Source organism: Hyperoodon ampullatus, assembly GCF_949752795.1.
Source record: "Hyperoodon ampullatus genome assembly, chromosome: 10".
Classification (NCBI taxonomy): domain Eukaryota; kingdom Metazoa; phylum Chordata; class Mammalia; order Artiodactyla; family Ziphiidae; genus Hyperoodon; species Hyperoodon ampullatus.
The window spans coordinates 35,192,550-35,217,220 of record NC_136923.1 but is presented as its reverse complement, the minus strand read 5'-3'; the positions used below and the strand labels follow the sequence as shown (position 1 = coordinate 35,217,220).

The following is a 24,671-nucleotide window of genomic DNA, read 5'->3' as shown; positions in this document are numbered from 1 at the left end:
TACTTGGGTATTTGTGTGGTTTGCACCCTGTTTCCATCTCAAAACTGGCATCTCTTTGCCTTCCTTTTCTTTGCCTTCCCTGACCAAAGACGTCTCAATCCAAGTTAACTTCCACATGGACACACATGTAGGATGGTGCTTACATGGGTTAAGCGTGTGTGCATGCTTTGGATATTTAGTTCTCTTTCCAGAGTTTTGAAATTGGTAAACTCGAGGCTTGAGCAGACAGCTCACAGAGTGTGAGTGTGAGGGGTCTCCTCCTTTTGTTTAAGTAAATTGTGAAGAAAGAAATACATTAAACTGTGAGACCGATGAGATGAGATGAGATGTGTTAGTGAACATTCTCAGAGTCCACCAGTTTGTGACCGGGCATCTCAGGACCAGGCATGACAACCTGCTGGGAGCCAGCTCTGCTGCTGGGCTGGAAGAGATGAACCCCCATCACTGTAACTCAGAAGGAGAAAAAGAGGTGAGCCTGGAAACCCTCTGGGTAACAGTGAAATTACCACTAACTCAATTTGCAGTCATCTTGGAAAGGACAAGCTGCTGTCTCTCCCCAGGTGAATTTCTGCAGAGCACAAATTCTGCAAGTGAACTTCATCTCTGTCCCTGATCAAGTGGTGGCTGGGCTATTGAACATGGTGATTGTCCCAATTGTCCTTTTCACTTGGCTTGTGAGGCAGAGCTGGAGTCTTGGCAGTTCTTGGAAATAATGACCTCATACAAGAACATCCAATTTAGTAGCAGCTTCAGGCTCCCGGTGCCTTCATAAGCAGAAGTGTTTGCATTTCTCCCCTAGTCAACAGATTGTTTATGGGTACATTTTCACGCAGAGTAACAAACAGTAGTGAGCTGCTGCTGAGTTTTATCTATAATTGAAATACCAAAGGTAAGACTAAATATAATTTGCTGTTATCTCCCCTAAGATACCAAGGGTGTTTTGAGTTTGTTCAATGCTATTTTAAGAAATTAAATGATCCTGGCAGTTCCCTGGTTGCCTAGTGGTTAGGGTTCTGGGCTTTCACTGCCATGACCCGGGTTCAATACCTAGTCAAGGTACTGAGATCCTGCAAGCTGTGTGGTGCATCTCCCCTCACCAAAAAAAAAAAAAAGAAAAGAAAAGAAAAAGAAGTTAAATGATCCTTTTCACCTACTCATGCTGTCTCATAAAAAGATGAAAAATTATCTAACAGGACTCTTAACCTAGTCATTGTCCAAAAACATACATTTTAAAACAACTGAATTGAAGAACATTTTTAGTGGGTTGAATGATGTTCCCCTCAAAAATTCATGTCCATTTGGAACCTCAGACTATGACTTCATTTGGAAATAGGGTCTTTGCAGATATTACCAGTTAAGGATCTGAAGATGAGATTGTACTGGATTTTGGGGTGGGCCCTAAATCCAATGACCAGTATCCTTAAGAAGAGAGGAGGGCACACAGAGACAAACATAGAGGAGGTCCATGTAAATATCGAGGTAGAGACTGGAGTTATGCTTAGACAAGCCAAGGAATGCCAGGGATTGCCAACAACCACCAGAAGGTAAAAGAGGGGCATGGGGCAATTTCTCCCTTGGAGCCTCCAAAAGAAACCAGCCTTGCTGACACCTTGATTGTAGACTTGTGGCCCCCAGAAGTGTGAGAGAAGAGATTTCTGTTGTGTTAAGCCACCCAGTTGGAGGAGTTTGTTATGGCAGCCCAACACACCAGCCAGGGTTCCTCTGAATCCCAGTAGACAGTTTCTTATAGGACTTCAGAGGGAGGTAAAGGCATCCAGGTCATGAAAAACAGAGAAAGGCTGAGGAACTGTCCTGATTTAGAGGAGACTAAAGAGACAGGACAACTGTTGTAATGTGTGGTTCTGGATCAGATCTGGGCCTGTGGATGAAATTTGAATAAGATTTGTAGATTAGGTGCTAGTATTGTATGAGGTGTGGTTTTGATTATTGGACTGTGGTTAAGTAAGAGGTTAACATTTGGGGAAGCTGGGTGAAGGGTATATGGGATTCTTTTTATTTATTATTATTTTTTTAAACAATTTTTGCAAATGTTTTGAAGTCTGAAAGTATTTCGTAATGAAAATTTGAAACAGAGATACTGTTTGTTTATAGGAGAAAGATGAGAGAGAAAGGTTTGGGGGGATCATTTGTGCATGCCAAGAACGGCGAGCTGGTGAACTGGCTAATGTGTATACATTTCTGTAGTGAAAACACAGGCTTTGTTTCTCTGTTCACCAACACTTTTCTCCTTACACTTGTGAGGAAGTTGTATTCATTTATTTTAAAGCAAATCCCTCCAAATACTCTGAGTACTGAAAATGTCACTCATGAAAACAGAGTCCTTTACTTCTCTCCATTTTCAACGGAATGCCATATTGCTGTTACAGATGAGGGTGATGTATGTCTTGGGAAATTGATAAATGGAGCAAAAAGGAAGGGTTTAGGTTGTAAAGGAGTGCATACTGCACAATTCCATTTTATACCAACAAAATGTATGGAGAAGGGAATAGATGGCTTTAACATCAGGATGTAAACAGTGGTTACCAACAGGATTAGGGTGGTTTTAATTTTCTCCCTGATCATTTGATTTTTTCAAATATTGAGGATATTTTTGTTAATTATGAGAAGTTATTTTTTAAGGGAAAGAATAAGACTATTTTTAGAGGGTCATTTCCACTCTCTCCCCCTAGAAAAGAGCTCTGTGTTTGGTCTAAGATAAAAAGCCCCAAGTGGAATCTTCTTGCAGAATTCATTTATTATTCCACTCTCTCACCATGTAGGACCAAGACTTGAGCTATGTTACTGTTCTCAAAGGTGGCCAGCGTGACAGCAGAGCCTGTTTTGGTGGTCTAGTCAGAGTCTGAAGTATCCAGCTGAGGAATAGTCCTTGGCTCAAGATGTCAAGATTTTTTTTTTTTTTGAAACACTGTCTGCATTTTGTTTATCAAAAGGTCTTTCGTATGTTTCGCTTTGGCACAATTAAGTAGATTTTAGAATTTGCAGTTGTGGGTCCATAATATATTCATCCCAAGACGCCTTTGTGCATCTGTTATGTATTTTCATATTGTTTTTGCTAATAGTTTTGGAGAGATTTTAAGCATTTGAACCTTTTTCCCCCCTTGCTTTAAAGACAATGGCTGGAGAAAGTTAAGGACTCAGAAAGTTATTAATTTTTTTGTACCTCTAAGTGCACTGTAGTCCACTACTTTTTTTTTTTTTTTTTTTGCGGTACGCGGGCCTCTCACTGTTTGTGGCCTCTCCCGTTGCGGAGCACAGCCTCCGGACGCGCAGGCTCAGTGGCCATGGCTCACGTGTCCAGCCGCTCTGCGGCATGTGGGATCTTCCCGGACCGGGGCACGAACCCGCGTCCCCTGCATCGGCAGGCGGACTCTCAACCACTGCGCCACCAGGGAAGCCCTAGTCCACTACTTTTAAGATGAAAGGGCCCATTTTTTCTTGTCCTTCTTCTCTTTCCTTTTCTTCTTATATAGACTGTGTTACTCAGAAGGATTGGATTGACCCTCTGCTATGAATTTGTACTGATCCCATATGCTAATTAACTATGTCTTATCCTTAATTCAATTGTAAGAGAAAAGATCTCCATATATACATGGTAAATACATAATATGTTTTAGAGAACAAATATTGAACAACTTTAAATTAAATTAAATATTTGTTTTAAGTAACATGTTTTCTCTCTCTCTCTTTTTTTTTTTTTTTTTTTTTTTGCGGTACGTGAACCTCTCACTGCTGTGGCCTCTCCCATTGCGGAGCACAGGCTCCGGACGCACAGGCTCAGCGGCCATGGCTCAAGGGCCCAGCCGCTCCGCGGCATGTGGGATCTTCCCGGACTGGGGCACGAACCCGCGTCCCCTGCATCGGCAGGCGGACTCTCAACCACTGCGCCACCAGGGAAGCCCTAGCTAGCCTTTTTTAATCTTGACCTTGTAAACTTTGACTTGGCATCATGGATGGTCCTTGCTTTGGGACATTCCATGAGTAACATAGCTTTCAGTTCTTACACACACACTTTGTTATATTCTAATCATGTAAATGCTATTGAAATAGCAGCAACTTTAAATTTACATGCCCTTTAATTCACATACAAAATAGAACCAAGCTATTTAAAAATAATCAAACAGACCAGGGGGTGAAATCATGGCAGATTAAATAAGAAAGCTGAATTCGATAGTATCTGCATAGATGGCTTGTCTGTTAACTGCTGAAATAAAATTAGTCATCAAATGTGTTAGGGCTCCAAAATGTTACTGGAGTTTTGATTTACTCTACTTCTGGTCGTTTAAAATACGTTTGAAACTGTTTGATCAAACTGATTAAATAAACCACCATCACTATATAAAAGTTTTAGCATCTTTATTGCTAGAAAACCTCTCTGAATAAATGTTTCCACAAATAAGAAAATAATAAAGTTTGGACTACTAAAAGTTTTAAGAAAAGATTTGTGAAGCCTTGACATAAAAGCATGCTCTTATTAAAACTATTCCAGCTAAAATCTCTAAGTAGCTCTGTCCTTGAAAGTTTTGGAGATCAGCTTCCATTTCTGAAGGCCCGTCCTTGTCATACATCATTTTCGTAGCAGCTGGCTTCTCGCTTGGTGAAGTTCCTGTTAAATATGTATGGCCTTGTTGGTTTTATTTTAGTAGCAATAACATTTTTTTTTCTTTTTCACTGTTATTTGTAGCATGTAATCTTCTGAACTTGCAGCATTATTTCCCGCAAAGCACTTCTTTCTGTCTTCGTTGAATTTTTTGCTTTGCATCCCAAGAGATCTATCTTTTGCATTAAACTTTCTTTGATAAACTTTCTTCTATCTGCCATGCACTTTTAGAACACTGAACAGACTTCTTGTACACCGGTGTGGTATGGAAATGCTTCACTTGGAAAATGATCCTGCCAGATTTAAATTATTTAGTGGAATTAGTGCTTGGTGAAATCCCGAGTCACATGGGTTTTGTGGCCTCTGAGATGACTCTTTGGGTGTTTGTGACCATATTGGAAACTTGGAGGAGATGTTTCTGGTTTGGCACCCTCTCTTTCCTCTTCCCGCCAGTGCCACTCTGAATTTCTTTCAGAAACCCATCTTTCATGGCTGCTGGGCTTGAAATCAGACCCAAGACTTAGCATTTTTAAGCCAGTCAATCAGCATGCCTCATTCCGCTCTTGTTTTGGTTAGCTCAGGGATGGGTGTACAATGCTCAAAGTCAATAAAAGTAAGGAGACATTTGAAGATCTCACATTCTACCTGTGAGTATGGTAGGAAAAAGTTTGATGACTGTAAGTGCTGCAGCAATTCTGTGGCCCCATAAGGGGAAACGTTGGAGATGCTGGGGCAAGGGTTGTAGGGTGAAAGGCCGGGACGTGTGAGAGGAAGCGTCTGAGGATGGAGCCAGCTCAGTTGGATACAGAATAGAAAGACAGAAACCACAGCCTTGGTGAAACCATTGGCAGTCTCTGGACCAACCTACCCTTGAAGCCGTTTCTACCCCTAATCTTTTTAGTTCTATGGGCCAGTATTTTTAAAGGTATTTTAATTTGGCTCTTTGGTTCCTTAAATTGGAAAGATTCCCAGCTTGAAGAAGTAGAGGGTGTATTGACATAATTACAGTAGCAACAGTCTTAAGTAGCATCCAGTTAAGTAATTTAGTGGATTAATTAATGTTTTCCATTTCTTCTCCCATCAGTAAAACACTTTGGCTGATGTCTGGAACATGCTGAATGTCCATAGCTAGCCAACTGCCCGCAGTACTCAAAAGGCCATGGCCTTACATACAATGATTGGCTAAGTGTTAAAAGAAGATGTTATGTATTATTATAAAAATGATTCCTTGCTCTAATTATTTTTGGTTATACACATCGTGATCACATCAGAGATCTCTCTCTCTCTCTCTCTCTCTCTCTCTCACACACACACACACACACACACACACACACACACCCAACAGAGTCATTCGGTTCCATTCCCTGTGGAATGGGGTGAGTTATAAATGGAGTGTCCATCCATTCTGTTCTGCCAAGAATATACCTACTTACACTAATTATCTCTATGTATTAATAAAAATACCCCCCCTCAAAAGTGATCCAGTTTGGATAATAAATTATATGCTCATCTAGTTACAAATCATGGAATAGAATTAAACCTTACACCCTTTGATTTTTCATGAGCTTATGTGACAAGAGGAGGGGACCATCAAATACCCATCCTTGCCACTCAGGATCTAGTGTGCATTAGCCGCTGAAGGTCCATAAACTCAATCATTTGGTCTCAATTAATTGAGCCCAACTGCTGTTGTTCAACAGGCCAAAAAAATAGTTGATATAAGCATTTGTGGGGTGAATGAGGTCTGGTGGAAAGATGGCTGGAACATCCTTGTTAATAATTCTTGGCCAACATTATTGGAAGCTGGTATTATTCCTAGTGGATATCATGCTTTTTGGGAGCAGTTTGAACTTCCCGTGGTACAATTGGGCTGGGGGTGGGGAGAGCTTACGATCAGAGGATCTTCGCATGAAAATGAGCATCAAAAGCAAACTCCTATAATGTTCTAGCCATGTGAACCCAGTCCCCTGGTGCCATATCCATCAAAACCACCTTGGCATGAAATTGGCTTCCTCCACAGAGCTCCATGAAGGGGTAGATCTTCCCCGCAGCTTATTTGCAGAGAACATTGTCTGCTTCTTAGAGCATATTTCTGCCCTTTTTCAGGCCTACTTCTGACTCCTGTTTACATGTTTCTAGCGGTGTCAAGCTAGAAATGCCCTTGGTTATGTGACCACAACTACAATTTTCTTATTCTTGGGGCTGCATGCCTTCAGGAGTCTGTCAGTTTTAGAGCTGGAAGACATAGAGGATATATCATTTACATTTTATTAAAGAAAAACCACAGTTTTCTTTATACAAGGAATGTGTTCACATTTCACCTGCCATCCTACACCCTGGTGTAGATGCTGTTAAGGTTGAGATATGAGTTACTTAGGCAGGAAACTGGGAAGAGGTGATGAGCATGGCAGCTCTGAGCCACTGAAGCTACATTTCCCCAGCCCCAGTCATTCATGGGCCACACTCATGTCTTCATCTGTTTCTGCCCAATGCCTGTTTGATTACTTGATGCTTTTCTTTAAACTGACTCACTCTTTATTTTCACCTAAATAAATTTAGCCTCGTTCTGAGCAATAATCTGTGTACCCATGGGTTTGCTGTGTTGCTTAAAATTACTCTAACATAATGGAAGTACACAAAGACTAAAGTCTTTAAAAGTTCCTTTGTGTTCTATCTGAAAGCACTTACCTAGGATGGCATGTGGGGTGTGTGTGTGTGTGTGTGTGTGTGTGTGTGTGTGTGTGTGTGTGTGTGTTTTGAGAAGGGAGTGAGGGCAGGGCATAAGCCCCTTTCCATCCATGGTTCAAGAAATAAGAGATTAAAATTTTATTCTGCTATTTCAATGGCTACTTGTAGTTCAGATATCTGGCAGCAGCATTCCAAATTTGGAAAAGGGTACTTCTCTTTTGGGAATTTAAAAGTAAATTAAGGCATAAAAGACCCATTACTAGACGTGGTCATTCTGATCCCCAAACCCAGGCCATTCGCTAGACAATTGCCTTTCCTCACCCCACTTCACCCACTTACAAAGACCAAGGCTTCCAGCATCTCAAAGGATGACGAGATCCTGGTACAAAGAGGAGAACGTGTCTACACCTCCATCACCATGACCATACCCATCCTGCCACCACTGAGTGGCCTGTTAAATCGATGACAGTGTAGATGTGGGCAGGACTTGCACTGAAACGCAGATCAGAGGAGTTCTGTGGGCCTTCTCAAGGCTCAGCTCAAATCTTCCTTCTGCTGTGCCTCTTCTTCCACCTGGCTCATATTTCCTTCTTCCTCACTCAGAACTCACCTTTCATCCATATCCACCCCATCTTTCCTACCCACAAGCCAATTTTTCAGGCTGATACCCTGTGATGTCTCTTAAAAGCAGTGCAGAATACTAATTCCCTTCCGTGCCCCAACCCGGGCCTCTCTCAGAAGCCAGACTCAAGGCTGCATGTCGTCTCTCCATATAAATCTCAGAGCAAATGCAGGAGAGTCAGCTCTCTGCCTTTGGGTGTTAAAAACAAACAGCGAAGTTACACTTAGCTCTATTTCCCTTTTTGAATGTCCACAATCCACTTATCTCCCTGTCTGTGGTTTCTGGGCCCGCTGCATGGTGATATGCTACCCTGTTTCCTCTGCACCCCTCTGCTCCCTCGGCCTCCGATTCAGCTCCTTCCTTTGTCCAGCCACAGTTCTGTGTCTTCATACCGGCACTATCCCTGACAGCTCCTTAATTGCTACACGTGTTTGTACAGTTCCCTAGCAATTATATTTCAGACCCTGTCAGGGTACCTGCTAGCCTTGGGGCTGTGTTTATATTAAATATCAATAAAAAGCTGATAGCATCAGTGCAGATGGCAGGCTCACAAAATCATATTTTACTGGGAGCCACAAGATGGAAGGGAGGAATGTTTAAATTCCTTTCTCTCTTCTGAAAGTTTGGAATGAGAGGAGACTTTCTGAGTGAATATCAGGAATGGGTTCTTACCAAATAATGACAGCTATAGGTTCTATACTCTAGCTGGGAGTTGTCTTTTTGTGTGTGTGACTTGTCATAACATCAGTTTTCTCCAGAATTGTTTCTTTGTGCACTTCCCCCACGCCCCCCACCATGGAACACAGGACAAGCCTTCAAATACCCTAGGTAATTTTAAATGCCTGTTGACTGAATGGGTACGTTTATTTGGCTTTACTTTGAGTGGGATGTGTGTGTGTGTGTTTAGGACAGAGGCCTGGGACTAAGGGTCTCTGAGCCCCACCCCACCCTCTCCCCATACCCCCTGCACCGCCTCTTCTGAGGGACACTTTCGCTTTAGGCGAAAGGACAGCCTAGCCCATCTCAGGCTGTGTAGCTTTTCCCCAACAGGACCTCGGTTCTCCCATCCTTCAGAAATAGTATTAGCCTTCCCAGGAGCTGTGAGTATGACGGTGAATGAGGCATGTAGGGCAGCTGGCACCGTGTGAGCCCATAGCAGTGCCCATAAAAAGTCTTGCTGAAGGTTTCCAACACCCAAATGTGTGGTCAAGGATTTCTTTTTCTTATGGTTCCCACTCTTTCATGCTGCTTATGAATAACTTCTATCAATTAGGGACACACTGCAAGAACATCTGGCTGGGATGTACATTCTGAGGACTGTTGCAACAGAGAAATGGGTGTTTGCAAATCTGTGACAATCCAGCTGTTGGAGGACAAACTCTTGCCTGTTTCCATCAGTAGATTTTCCCATTTGTGTGCCATCTAAGAAGCATGCCAGCTCCCCTTGGGTGAACTCCACTAGGATGCAGTACTCTGGAAGCACTGTCCTCCAGGCTTCCTACTGTTGAGGACGCCCTGCTTGGATGCTGGGACGATGCAGAAGAGAGCTTCTACCTCTGGAATAAATGCCTGCCTTCAGAGTGCAAAACTTGTTTGGTGAGATTGTCCTCTCTACACCAATGGCTCCTCTCACTCTGCCACCCTGCCACCCTAGTGCAGGTACCATCCTGTCCCACTGGAAGGACAGTAGGAGCCTCTAAACAGTCCCTCCACCCCCACTCTCCTGCCTCTGCTTGGTTGCTCTCCAAATGGCAGGAGTGTGTACCTGCCCTCTCTTCAAACCCTCCACGGGCCTCCATTGCTCCTGAGATTGCCAGCAGACTGCAGCCCAGGGTCTTCAAGGTCCTGCTAGGTTCTCATCCTCTATTCCTCCCACCCAAGCTTTTTGTCCTCTGAATTCCAGGTATTTAAACTTGCAGTTGGCAATGCCAGGACCACTGTGCACCCGCACCCCCAGCCCCACTTTTAATGCCTATTCATTCCTCAAATTCCAGCTTGATCAATAATGTGTTAGGAAGACCTTGCTTAAGAACATGTTCCCCAGCATCGTGTTTTGCCCCTTCTGATACTAATCATGACTGTAATCTTACACTTAATTCAATAATTATTGGGTTTTCTGCTTTCCCCAATGGACTATACATGCCTTTGAGTTAAAGGCTTTGCCTGGTTTTCCCCACTGCTTTGTCCCCAAATCCTAACACAGTGCCTGGCACACAGTAGTCATTCAGCATGTATTTTCTGAATGAATGAATAAATGCATACTACATCTGGTACAGGGGCTAAATGCTTTGGAGAATGTTAGAAAATATGACATGATTTACACCCTTTAAACGGGTTGTACAGTGGCAGTAGGAACAGCTACTATAAATGAAACAAGAAAAGAAAAGCCTCAATAAGATTGTCTAGGGTGGGGATGTGGGTGTAAGTTGGGAATTGGAGGAGAAGCAGATTTGAAAGTGGATCCTGGGCCAGACCAGAGCATCTTAGAGCACTGGGCAGTGAGATATAGTCTCTGAGTGATGGGTTAGCAGAAACTACTGAAACTTCTGGGTCAGGGTGTATGATCTTGCCTTGGAATTCAGCACAGATTTGCAATCAGGATGCCAGGTTCCAGAGAGCTGCAGCAAGGGTCTTGCAAGGCTGGTGTTATTCTAGTACTTGTTGGTGGGAAAGGGGTGGCTGTGCTCACCCCATCTCTGAACCTGTCCAAGGTGAGTTTTATTCCCTTTCTAACCAGAGCAAAATCTCAGGGAGGAAGTAGGCTTTGATTGTTCAGCTCTTTGTTAGAGACCTCAAGGGAGACTCAGTTAATGGGACAAGATCACATATCAAATGAGGTGTTTTAAATTAGTGATACCAGCTTAACTACAGTTTATCAGATGCCACTTTAGAATCCAAAGCCCCATTAGATATACTTATCTTCACTCTAGAGTGTCTTATCCAAGATTTTATGCCTTGTAAATGTCCCCTCTGCAAGCAGCCCCCAAATCCAAATGCTGATGGTGATGAAAGAGCTTCACTATGGCTCTGCAGCAGAGACCCCAAGGGGGATGCATTAGGGGACCCTTGCAGATGGGCTCTACCTTATCTTTATCCACCATGTCCTCTTCAACTCACACACATGCCTGGAGCATTAGGTGTGAAGATGCTGTCAGGGTCCCCAAGAAAGCTTGATCCCAGCCCCCTCCTCCAGGGACCACCCACTTCATTTATTTGTTGACAGCTGGGGGCAGACAGCCTGCTCTGAGCCACATGTTACCTTGACAGCACCTCCCATGCCACCTTTTTCCCCCCACCCCTTACTATCTGGTGAGTAGTAGAGTTCGAGGCCTCCATTCCAGTCTTCTTCCATCTAATAGCTTGAACACAACATGCAATTTAGCTAATCTCTACCTTGGGCAGGTGATGTACTGGGGCAATGGACTTCAATGCTCTGAGGATCAGTTTCCTCATCTGTAAAATGGGGCTAGGAAGAGTAGTTTGTAACTGTCCTGCATAGTCCGTGGCACATTATAAATGTGCCAGAAATGGCAATTTCTGCTGCTATCAGTATCATTATTATTTTGATTTCTATCACATAATTTTCTTTTTTTTAGTATCTCTGACAAAGACTTGGGAATGGTTTATTCCAGGGGGATAAAGAATGACAAGGAGGAAGAAATGCAAGTTTCTCCACAAAAATTTAAATATGTTAAGGGAGGAGGACTATTTAAAGTTGATATATTTAAGGCAAAAAATCCGAGCAAACAAGTTCCGTCATCGATGTGAAATCCCATTGGGGAATGAGCTCCTGAAGTCTAGCACATTGAGGCAATGGGCTGAGAGTCTAAGGTACCCTCTAGGTTTTGCCAAACTGGTAGCTGTGTTCCCTACTCACTTTGCTTCCCAGCTCCATCCAGAGTGGTTCAGCACTGGGCCATAAGTATTCCTCATCCCTCTCTTCCCAGGACTGCCAGAAAATGCCTCCATATATGGGAAAAGCAAGCTGCATTTAATATCTAGCACATCACTAAGTTTAGAGGAAGGGTAAATGTTTTGCTAATAAATCTATTTTATAATTCAACACACATTAAGGGCTATTTTCCAATACATATTAAGTGCTTGATAATTAGCATCAAAAGTATTCATTATTTAATCTATGATCTATTTAGAATGAATGAGAGAGACATCATTTGCTTGCTGAAATGGGAGACATGAAACCTCTCCAGCCATTCTCCTCTTGAATCTGGTCCAGCATGCGGGGCTGAGGAAAACTGCGTGGACTCAGTGCCCCCAGTAATCCCTGTGCTGGTGTGATTTTATATCCAGGAGACACACACCTTCAAAGACCTTTAGGAAAGCCCAAGATCCTTCCTCCAGCTTGTTCAAGGCAGGAAATAAATACCTTCTTTACAAGGGCCATACTTCAAAACCCAGTTGAACATGAATTCAGTCCCTTCCCTTCAAACAATGGCTTTTGGGTAACAGTAGTTTGTAATTCAATATTAGCCTATAATTGTTCATGTATGCTCAGATTCTCTAGAAATGGACCCATATTTTGTGGTAGAAAATGGCAAGTTTAAATTAATACAGTGCTGCTAATTCACTGGAGAATAAATGATATTGAGAAAAAAGATGAAGGGAGTATCAGGTAACTTTGAGGTCTGGAGAGGAAACTCAAATACTAAGGCATCCATAAAGATCCTGATTGTTTGAAGGGTGTGTCCTGGAAAAAGGAAGTAGGCTATGCTGGCTATAGATTTCAGAAGAAAAGAAATTTGATTTTTGAACCATGAATAAAAGCGTGATGGGCCTTGGCACTGGTGGAGCACAGATTACGTCTGTTAGAAAATGTATACTTGGCAGGAAACTTTGCTGATCTGCTAAAATCCTCACCATGGCCTGCCCACCTCTCCAGCCCCATCCTGTAACTCTCTCCTTTGCTCACAAGGCTCTAGTAATACTTGTGGCTTTGTTGTTTTGTTCCCTAAGACATGGGTTTCTTCCCAGCTCCAGACTTCAGAACTTGCTGTTCTCTTTGCCTAGAAAGTTTTTGCTGGCCAAGGGGGTTTTGAGCTGATGCCTTCTTAGCGTTCAGTGCTCTCCTCAAAGAGGTCATCTTTGACCGCCCAATCTGAGTAACTCCCCTTTCCCCAACTAATCACACAGGGTAACTCTCAAGCCTACCATCTCTTTTACTTGTCTTCATCACACCCATTTCTATTTGGAATTCTCATTTCTTTTCCCTTGTCTCCCCTCCTCAGACTGAAATGTCAGCTTCATGATCTATCTGGTTCAGTGCTGAATGCCTGAGATAGTAGGTGCTCAATAAATATTAATCGAATGAACAAATGGAAGAATCATCGAGAGTGCCTGACCCTGATAATTTGAGGAAGGGAGGAAGACACATAGATAAAGCCCTACCTGGATGGTCCTACGACAGCTGGACTGCCCTGTGTGGGGAGTTGGGGGCTCACCATAGAGCTGCAACTGGTGATGTACCCTCCTGGTGGAGCCCTCCTGTTGCTGGGCACCTATGTGCCTTGTACCACCAGCTTTTGAGGGAGGGCTGCTCTCATTTGCCTTCCACAGATGGAGACATTGGGACACAGGAAAGTTAAGTCACAAGTCCAAAGCCATTAGCTAACAAGTGTTGAGTGAGGTCTCAAACCTGGGATTCCAGCTCCAGAGCCCAAGTTCCAGACTGGGGACTGCAATGTTGGGGTGCTGCCCAGAGGCATGCTGCAGAGAACAGGGAGGAAAGTTGGGAGTCTTCTTGGAACCTTATTTATTTGCTAAGACACGGAGCAAATAATGGCCAGTATGTATGGAGTGTTTTGTATGTGCCAGTTGCTGTGCTTAGTGCTCCACATACATTAATTTGCTTGAGGCTCATCATCTCAGATAGGTCACAGGAGGATGGAACTTGGGACTGAACTGCGATGGCTACTCATTCACAGAAATAGAACTAAAAGGAAATGTGTGTGTGCATGTGTGTAAGGGGGAGTGTGCAGAGAGAACGTTAGCCATCTGTGACATCAGGTGACCCCTATGTAGCAAAGTGCAAACTTGAGAGGAAAGCACTGATGAGAGCAGTTATTGGTTGGAAATAAAAAAGGAAGCTACAAATGTGATTTTTTGATGGATTGTAGGATGTATTATAAAGAAAGAGTAGGGATGTGTGAGTGCTTTTCAGATACAAATTGCAAATTGATCAGAAAGGTGGTATGGGACTCTTACTCTCTAAACTTCTGCTAGTAGTCTGTTTTACTAAAAGCTGAACGTCTGATAAATTTTTGACTGGCATTGGAGGTAATTAAATCTCTCAGAAGGTAGAGGAAACAGGAGGAAGAATTGCTATTCCTGGACTTCATATTGACCAATATGAATCATAAGTTGATGCAGAATGGACAGGAACATTGGGAAAATGACCATGTTACGTGGAGTTCACTTTATTGAGCAGAGAGGCTGGGCATTGACACAACACTAAACATTAAGGGAAATGATTTTAGTCCAGTTTGTTGCACTACAGGTAGGACCCATTGAAAGAGGTCAGGAAGAATTGTAAGCTCATAAAATTACAATGCAGACATGAAAATCTGAATTGTTCCCATAAAGAAGAAAAGGGAGAAGGCCTTTAAACATCCTTCACTAGGAAAAAGGCCCACATCTATTAAACTCAGATTTTAAAAACAGTACATTAACAACCATAGAATATGGGTATATTGTATAGGATAATTAAGAGAGTATGAGTACATGTAATGGGTTGAATAGTGGCCTCTAAAGGATATGTCCAAGTCCTAACCTCCAGTACATCCTTCAAATGTGACCTCATTTAGAAATCAAGTCTTTGCAGATGTAATTAAGATAAAGATTTTGAGATGAGCTCATCTTGAATTTAGGGTGGACCCCAAATCCAGTGACTGGTTCTCTTAAAGAAAAAAGAGAGGGAGATTTGACACAGAGACCCACAGAGGCCAAATGAAGATGGAGGCAGAAATCGGAATGATATGTTTATAAGTCAAGAAACGTCAAGGGTTGCTGGCGACCACCGGAAGCAAGGAGAGAGGCATGGAACAGATTCTCCCTCAGAGCCCCCAGAAGGAATCAATCTTGCTAACACCTTGATTTTGAACTTTTGGCCTCTGGAATAAATTTCTGTTATTTTAAGCCCCCACCCCCACCCCAATTTGTGGTAATTTCTTACAGCAGCCACAGGAAGCTAATACAGTCCATTAAACCCCTTAGATTATTTTAACTAGACCATATTTTTTAGTGATTCTACTTCCCTTATTCATCATACCCTGGGAAAACCGAAGCCCTCTTTTCTTAAAGAGACATAATTTCAGAGCAAGATGTGGTATCCAAATGAAGTGGATGAAATGATCCTCAGGCACTACAGTTTTTTTTCATTTCTGAAGGTGCTCACAGTTCCCAGAGGGAGGAACAATCTTAGGTTAGTAGGGCCATCTGGAGATATGGGCAGCCTTTTGCTACCCCCAGAGAAATCATGCTCAAGAAAAAAGAATCGTAACTGGAAACTGGTGAACTCCTTAACATGTTGAGACAGGGAGCCAGTGAAATGGAATTTTCGCTTCTAATTGTGGAAGGTTTTTATAATTGAAGTTATCGATGGAAGAGCCAAGAACCGTGGATTTTTCACTGTCATTATTGTATCTGCACCTTTGTGGATTAATTTAAGTGGCTTTCGTAGCAAGGAGTGAGTCACAGTAATTATTGTCAAGCTTGGACAGGAACAATAAAAAACTCCATTTTCCAGGATGGTGAGGATAGTCTTACTCAAAATTACTTTACAGGAAAAAGTTGACTTGATCATTTTCACTCTCCCAATCAGTGATGTGGTTTATTATAGTTTACAGGAGTTAGAGCATTTGCCCTTGAGATGAGAGTTAGAATCCCAATTGCCTGTTGAATCTGGGTAAGTGGTCTGAAAGAATGAGACAGGCTGGAGGTAAGACAGTAAGACAAGGCGCCATGTCTGTCCACTGGGTCAGGCGTCATATCATGGCTCTGTCTCACCCTCCACATCTTGTGGGCAGCCAGCTGGCAAAGGGCAGGCAGCTGGGGAGGAGGAGTGGCTAGCACAGTGCCAACAGTGAGTTTCCTTGCAGTGTACCTAATTTACATAAGCATTTCTAGAGTTACTTTTTTCGTTGGCTTGCTGTGCAACTTACGGGCTGGACTGATGGAATCTGTCCCCGTACCCCCTGTCTGCATAGTACGGAGGGATCTTTGGAATGAGGACGCCACAGTGGGGTTACTGTGATTCACAGTTCCACAGGGAATTCTGGTGAGGGTGCTGGACTCCAGGGGAATGGACTAGCTCCATTGATGACTTTGTGAATGCCTATGGCCATTAGTCCCTTTCTGCCAATGTGTTTTACCTTCCAAACAGGCCAAATAATTGGGTATTATTATCCCCATTTTACAAATAAGGAAATCACAGATAAGAGATTTTGCCATTTGCTAGTTGGGTGTTTTAGGAAAGAACCTGACCTCCTGGTGCTCCGTTTCCACTTGTATAGCATGGAGAACAACAGTGGACCTGCTGTGGAGGGCTGTGGTGGGGGTGACAGGAGTGAAGATGAGCACAGTGCCTACCTTGCAGGAAGGACTCAACAAAGGTTTCTTCTCCTCCTCCTCTTCCTAATTATTAACATGCTCATCCTATTGTCATCCTTACCCTCATCATACTGGGACTGGACAATTATCTATACTCTTGCAACAAAATTTTGCTGAGTGTTGCATTATTTTGAAACAGGATCTTCCAAGGTTAAAAAAAAGTGGACAGTTAAAGAGTATCCTCAGTGATCCACCGTGCTTTGATCAGTATGCAAGAAATATATATTTTCTGTCTTTGTCCTCACTCTTAATTCTCATCTGTGGACAAAAGACAAGGGGTTATCTTTGGGCTCCCAAGGGTGAGGAAAAGACATTTGCTCATGGGATGACAGGCCAGAAGAGTAGATAGGTGTCTGGAATTGGAGAACAGCCTTTTATTCATCAATTCATCCATCCATCCATTCATCCATTCATCTCTTTATCCATACATACATTTTTGGAGTTTCTGCCACATGCTGGTCAAAGGTGTGCAGCAGGAGATCAAAGCAAGATTGTTCCTGCCCTTATGGAGCTCATAATCTGCTGAACAAAAGAGGTAGAGAGATTTAGTTATGTAATTCCAATTTACTTATTTATTTATTTTTAAAGCAGACTTTTAAGTTAGAGGTGGAGATAATTGGAACAGGGCTGCATTGGCTGAGGTGACTGCAGTGACAGAAAACACATTTTTCCTGTTTTCAATGCTGAGTTCTGACTCAGGAGCCGAAAAGTGGAACAGAATGCTAAGAAGGTCTCTCTTTGCTTTCTCTGAACTATTTGCTCAGCCAGATTGAAAGTTACCCAAAAAGGGATGTGCCTTTCAAGTAAGGAGTCATCAGTAGAGGCTCCTGGGTGGCTTAGAGGGCTCAGGCAGGATGGGGAAGCTGTAATGTACATAAAGCTGGAATTCCCAGGAGCTAAACATTTCGGGAGCTATAACTTTCTTCACAGCTTCCTGCAGGATGGGCCCCATGGTGATATCTGCCAGCTACGTGGGATGCCAGCTGGGGTTCTGTTTCACTTTGGTTTGTAACATTCCTCTTCTCTCCCCCCGCCTTTTTTCCCCAGATCCAGCAATTGTCAATGGGGTTTATTGGTCCGAATCCCTAAACAAAGTTTTTGTAGATAACTTTGATCGTGACCCGAGTCTCATATGGCAGTACTTTGGAAGTGCAAAGGGCTTTTTTAGGCAGTATCCAGGTGAGTATCCCTGCATTGAGAATTATGATTCAAGTTACTGATCCTGTGATATTTTCCTTTAGGGTTCAGGGTTAACAATTTTTTCCCTTCCCTTAGAAGAAAATGAAAGATTAAGTTCAAATCTATTAAATCTGTTGTCAGAATACAGGACAGGAATGCAGTGTGGCATCTGCATACGTGTGCACACCCACATTTGGATCTACGTGTGGTTTCAGCATCTTCCTCAATAGAGTTATTCATAGAGCCGCCACCTAAAGTGAGGAATTGGAGTGTGAAACGTATCATATTTCATCTTTCTGGACAAGAGATTGCTTTTATTACTACTACTACTATTGCTATTATTGTTGTTATTATTACCAGGGAAAGGAGCAATCCATAATCGGCTGAGTTAAATTCTGACTGAAAAATGTAAGAAATGGAAACATTTGAGCTTAGGTTTCCTTACTCTAAAGCTGACTGCTCCTGGAGGGAGAGGTTGAAATGGCCAAAGCACTACTGACGTCAGTGCCACCAAGAGTACCCTCAAATGAATGTGTTTGTAAGAGTTTGTCCATCATGACTTTGGAACAAGTGTTCCTTCTAGGGTCTTCCCAGGCCTCTGCTTTGCAACAGGAATTTAATCCTGGCTTGGTTTGAATTGTAATTTAAAAAGGAAGTTTTAATTTTGCTTACAAGTTGTGAAAACAGGACTTGAGGCTGCAATTGTGCCAACATCACAGCTGTAGAAATTAACAAGCTCAACCTAAAAGAGGGAAAAAAACTCCCTGCATAATCTTGGAGCAATTAAGTGGAGTCTTTTATGTTTTTATTAAGTAAGGCTAGGCACCTGATGTCTTCCCACTTGGAGGTACAGAGACTGCCAGCCTCTGCCTTCAGGAGTTGTTTGCCCTGCACTTAGCATCTGTCCCCTGAGACTTGTCTGCCGAGTGCCTGCTTTGCCAGATTATTCAACATTTCCCGAGAGCTGTGTTCAGCAGAGCATGCATGGTTCCTCCTGGAGCTCACAGAAATTTAAACAATAAGCATTCTATTAAAGATAACATTATAATAAACGGTGGTCTATTAAAGTTCCAGTGTCACCAAATTGCAATCTGCTTTGATACACTCAACAGAGAGTAAATTTAATGCAGATGTTGTGAAAATAGAGCATGGTGGGGGGCTGATCCATCAGGGAAGCCACAAGGACATCTTACCACGTGGCATTTGGATGAAGGTGGAGCAAATAAGAAGAAACCACAGATCATCTGTTGTCTCCACCAGCAGGAAGTCTTCAAACTAAATTGAAAGTTTCAAATTTGAAATCTGATAATAGAGATGTATTAGTCATCTCGGGCTGCCATAACAAAACACCACAGACTAGGTGGTTTACACAACAGACATTTATTTCTCATTGTTCTGGAGGCTGGGAAGACCAAGATCAAGGTGCTGGCAGATTTGGTTCTTGGTGAGACCCCTCTTTCTGGCTTGCAGATGGCTGCCTTCTTCCTGTGTCCTCACATGGGAGAGAGAGGAAGCTCTGGTGTTTCTTACTCTTCCTGGAAGGGCACTAATCCCATCATGGGTGTTCCACTCTCATGACCTCATCTAAACCTAATTGCCTCCCAAAGAAAATTACCTCTCAATACCAGAACATGGGGTTCTTCAACCTATGAATGTTGGTGGGACACAAACATTCAGTCAGTAACAAAAGAAAATCCTCATAAAGGGTTTCTCTAATTGGAGAGATTAATTTATGTACAAGATTTTTATCAGTCAGAATCAGAATAGTTGACTCAGAAATGCTTACAGTTCTTTTATGATATTGGTGGCAGAATTTTGACATTGTAAAATTTCTGCATATTTTCTTTGTGAATAAAGACATAGGTCACAGTCCTCCAAAGGGCTTCACTGCCCTGATACATGTCAGTGCTCACTCAATGCTTGGTTCTGAACAGAGAGTACACCTCTTGTTTCTTGGACATAAAATGATTGTTAGATGAGGGATCCATGGGCTTTTTTTGCTAGGATTTTTTTTTTCTTTTTAGGATGCTTCTTTTCATGTTTAGAGTGGTACAATAGTATGAATCAGTGGTAAGTGTAAATGTCGTAAGCAGGAGGGACGTTCCTTCATTCTTACATAAGTGTGTCCTGAGTTCTTGCTTTGTTCCAAGCCCTGTGTGAGGCCCTGAGGATAAAATGGTGAGCTAAGCAGAAAAGGTCACTGCCCTCGCGAAGCTCCCTCTTGTGGGGAAGTGCATTCATTAGAGATTTTGGTTGCCAGTGGCAGAAACCCAGTTCCAACCAGCGCCATCAGGGAACACATTCATTGAATCACCTGACTTTCAGATGATGCTGAGTTAGGTTCTGCTCTGTTGTCCCTGCTCTTCATTTTCATGTGCCAAGAAGATTATGAAGACATATGTTGCCTTAGATGAAATTAATTTCCCTCCAATATTAGTTTATAATGCCTTTGGGAGAGAAACAATAGTATATAGGAATATTGCACAGTATTTTACATTTAATCAGATTTGAGCATTTGAGTCTGCAGTAGAGATTTTGACATTATTTTCAGTTTCACCTGTGGGTATGCTGAATGTTCTAGGGACCTTGTCCTATGAAAGCTGAGGAAGGCAGGCTAGGCATCACTGATGCTGGTCATGAAGTCTGGAGTGCTGCCGAGAGAAGGCTGAATGGCAGTGAAAGCTGCTGCTGAACTGCACTGTTCCTTTTATCTTGAGATTCATGCCCCAGCCAGCCTGGGTGGGATCCCATGAGGCATTTGACACTTCCAGAAATGATATGGCTCCTGAGGGTACTCCTTGGTTAAGTGACAGTTCCTTAGATCTCAGAGATTTAAGATGGACCAACTGTTATTTCTCTGGGATTTGATTACTTGAACATTTTCAAAATATCTGTGTGTACAAAAAATTACATACTAAAATGCTGAAATGTCCTAGGAGAGATAGTACCATGTGGGACAGGGTTTCCTGAAGGTTGTCTCCTAAATCATTTTGTTGTGAGATTCTTGGGAAAGGAAGGGCTCAATGGTCAGATTAGTTTGGTAAATGCTGCCTCTTGCTGCCCCAGCAGCAGAGGTTCAAAATGAACATAAGCAGATTAAAGGCCCTCAGATGTTCCTCCCATGGCATGGAAACCAGTTTTACTTTTATACACTTAACTCACACTAACATACAGTAAATTCTCATGGAACCTCTTTATACTGCCTGTGTAGGGAAGAGAATGGTGGCATGGAATTTGGGAGACCAAGTCCCAGTCCTAACTAGAAATCTCAGGAAAATCTGTTGAACTTTGAGAGCCTTGGAGTCCCTGCTATGAAATGAAGATTTGGGCCCAAAGGTTAGGTGTGGGTGAGATGATCCTCCAGGGCCCATACAGCCCTGTCTTTGAGTCAGAGTGTGACCTTTATTGTTATATCCAGGGCAGCTGTGCCTAGAACTGTGTTGAGGTACTGTCTTCATCCCCTTAGTGTGTACCTCCTGTCCTGACCAGGAAGGGTGTGGGCCTCCTGGTTCCTGCTGTCACCCAGGCTCTTTCCTTGCTATAGACATCCTCTCTGCACAGCCACACCAGCCTTCCTTCAGCTCCTTGAACTTGACATGCTCTTCTCATACCTTGGCAGACATGGTTCTCTGTGCCCGGGGGTAATCTTCTTTACCCTGTGGCCACCCCTCACTTTTGTTTTACAAGTCCTACACATTTTACGTGTAGTGGGTTGAATAGCGTCCCTCCAAATTCATGTCCACCTGGAGTCTCAGATGTGACCTTTCATGGAAATAGATCTAATATAGCTGGGATGTGATCATACTGGATTAGGATTAAATCCAATGTAACTGGTGTCCTTATGAGAAGGGAGGACAACAGACACAGAGGGAAGACAGCCACGTGAAGACAGAGTAAGAAATTGGAAAGATGAGCTACAAGTCAAGGAACACCAAGCATTGCTGGGAGCCACCAGAAGCTAAGAAGAGGCAAGGAAGGATTCTTTCCCTAGACCCTTTTTGAAAAGCACCAAGTTTCTTGGTGCAATGCATGCGTGGAGTTACAAGCCCATTTGCAGGGAAAGGACCTCAATCCAAAAGGAGAGCATTGAGTGTCATTAATTCCTTCTTCCTAGGCCCTGGCCTAAATGCTAGGACAGTAAAACAGAATTGCATGTTTTCTCCCCGAGTGGAGCACATGGTGATAAGGCTGTGATGGAGGAAGGGTGGCAGAGTAGGGGTGAGGTGGAGGATGATCAGATATGGTTGTGGTCTAAAAACACTGGCCACAATTCAACTCAAAGAATGTCCACTGAATGTCTACCATGCGTCAACACATTAAAAAAAATTCTCTTTATTTGGACTCAAACCAGTTCTTTGTGGAATTACACATTGGAACATTACCTAGCCTCACTATATATATAATTTCATTATGTGTGAAGACTGTCATCCTAGCTGTACTTGGCTTTATACAAATGTAGTATGTCAGATGTTTTTAAAATAAGTTGCATTCTTCTCCTTTAGTGTACAATATATTATGTCACTTTTATTTTATCTTCATTACCTAATAACCTTCAATTGGCAATGGCTTCTCATACTTCTGTTTTCCAATTTGTTACAGAGAACCTTTAAATTAGGTCCATTTGCACGTGGGAAATGTAGGCACAAGGAGGACAAAACAAAATGACTCTGGTTTACAAGCTGCCATCTCATGATTATCTCTGGAATAATTTAGTGATGTTATCTTAAGCATGTGCCTATTATTAGTCCAGTGTGGTCCAGAAAACTGACCCTTATTAATTGGAAAGGAGAATCTCAATGCTACAATCAAAGTCAGGATTTTCTCCTGTGAAAATAATTTTTCTGTTTTATTTTCTTAACTCCAAAATCTGTGTTTCTAATCCTCCATCCCTGAGCAGTACTGATGGTTGAAAACAATGATTTTCTATCTTATTTTTAGGCAGCAAACCCTTTTCTTTTTAAATGAAAGTTTATTCATAAAGATTAAGTTGTAAATAGAGCATGTGAACCTTGGACATATCCTGACCAGTCTGCAAGCCATGAGACTAAGGATGTTGGATCCCATTTTACGTAAGGAGAAAACCCCCCAGGCTTCAAAGACTGAAAATCAAATTTTATTATGCAGTTCAGTTAGGGCCATTTTATTTCATTTCAGTGTAGAAGGCCAAGACAAAACAGAACTGAAAAGAGAACAGACTTGTGTATATTCTGAGATGGAAACATATTGAATGCTTTCTACCCCCCGTGCCCTAGACATTACCTATCTGGGTCCAGGGACGGGGCCTGACTCTGCCCAGAGATCCATGAATGATGCAGCCAGGTCCAGCAACTTGAAGGACAGTGAGAAATGACCTTGGCTAAGTTTATCATTAGCCATGGGAAGGGGCTGGAGTCATGTCCTTTCTTGATGGACAGTGGGTTACTAAAGATGTCACCACTCTCTAGCAGATCTTGGAGTGCCTGAGCTAAGGCCGTGTTTGCTATGGCGTTCCAGCCCTAAAGCACCTTCCCAGAGTTGGTGATGGAACATGTGATGAGCTCCAGGGTTGGTGTTTGCATGTTATTTTTCACCCTGTTCATTCAATCAGCAAAGCAGAGCAGCCTTGAAATGCTGTGAATAAATATTTGAAGTTTCTGGGTTTCTTATAACTCCATTTTTCTTCTAGGGATTAAATGGGAACCAGATGAGAATGGAGTCATTGCCTTTGACTGCAGGAACCGAAAATGGTAGGAAACGGTCAAACCTCTTAGTTATTTTTTAAAAGAGAAAACTTGCAGAGAGATTCAGGATTCATTTTTACTTAATTTTCCTCTGATCTAGGTACATCCAGGCAGCGACTTCTCCGAAAGACGTGGTCATTTTAGTGGATGTCAGTGGCAGCATGAAAGGGCTCCGTCTGACCATCGCAAAGCAAACAGTCTCATCTATTTTGGATACGCTGGGGGATGACGACTTCTTCAACATAATTGCCGTAATTGCAGCTGTTTTGTGCTTTCTTTGCACTTTGAGTTCATGTGATCTTTTATCAGCAAGCAGTTAACATTCTTATTGCTTTTGTTTACATAGCATTAGATGCCCTAGGATGAGGTCTCATTAGCCCCACGTGAGTTCACTGAATCGTGGTATTGGAGGGGTTTCGGGGACTGGGAAAGCAGTTGAGCACATTTTTTCTCACCTAGCACTCAGGCACTATTATCTGGAAGAGTAGCACCAGATTTAGTTTTCCTGGAGAACTAACCCTTTCAGAACCTTGGGGAATTAGACCTAGTGAGATTTTCCTTAAACTACTAGATTTTCTCATGTGGAAATTAATTTTAAGCTAGGTTAGTCTGATGACAATAATAATAATAGTAATCATGATGGTAAGACAACGAAAATGTAGAGAGCAGTTTAAGGCTCATAGAGTACTTTATCTCAGCTTCAGAAACAAAAGTGGCATTTATTAAGTGCCTACTGTGTGCCATTTGCTTACTTTTCATATTGGTATTATCTTCATTCCTCACAGCAGCTCTAGCATGTAAGGGGTGGTTTTGGCATTTTCTCAAGTGAGGTTGCCGGGATTGAGAGTGTCAGTAACTTGCAGAGGTCACAGAGCTGGGAAATGGGAGATCTGGGAACCAAGCCCGGGCATGAACACACTTCCTGGGCAGGAACACTAATTCAGGAGTCCATCTCCAGTTCTTTTTCCTCTTCTCCCCCGTTCTCTGGTATGAGTTTCATCATGTTCCTTATTTCCCTCCCACTCTTTTCCAAAGATGATAGCCACAATGAGCCTGGTTGTTTTCCTTGAATACTTAGCTGGGTGCTCCTGTGTGATGGTCACCTGTGCTTTTCCACATCACCTCTATCTGGGACACGGAGTGGCTGCAGCAGGCAGTGGAGGCAGTGTGGTGAGAAGACAGAGCTTGGCTTCAGGGATGGGACTTAGTTTTGAATTCTAAT

The 24,671-nt window shown here is 42.6% G+C and overlaps 1 protein-coding gene across 1 annotated transcript in view; it reads left to right on the top strand.

The window, feature by feature from the left end:
* CACNA2D3 (calcium voltage-gated channel auxiliary subunit alpha2delta 3) overlaps positions 1-24,671 on the top strand; it is a gene marked incomplete at both ends in the record, with an annotated part of 803,480 nt that overhangs the window by 351,944 nt on the left and 426,865 nt on the right. Inside the window, 3 exons of the mRNA XM_079712407.1 lie at positions 17,598-17,729; positions 23,395-23,455; positions 23,550-23,700. Coding sequence (XP_079568533.1) covers positions 17,598-17,729; positions 23,395-23,455; positions 23,550-23,700 — 344 coding nt within the window. The remainder of the gene's footprint in view (positions 1-17,597; positions 17,730-23,394; positions 23,456-23,549; positions 23,701-24,671) is intronic.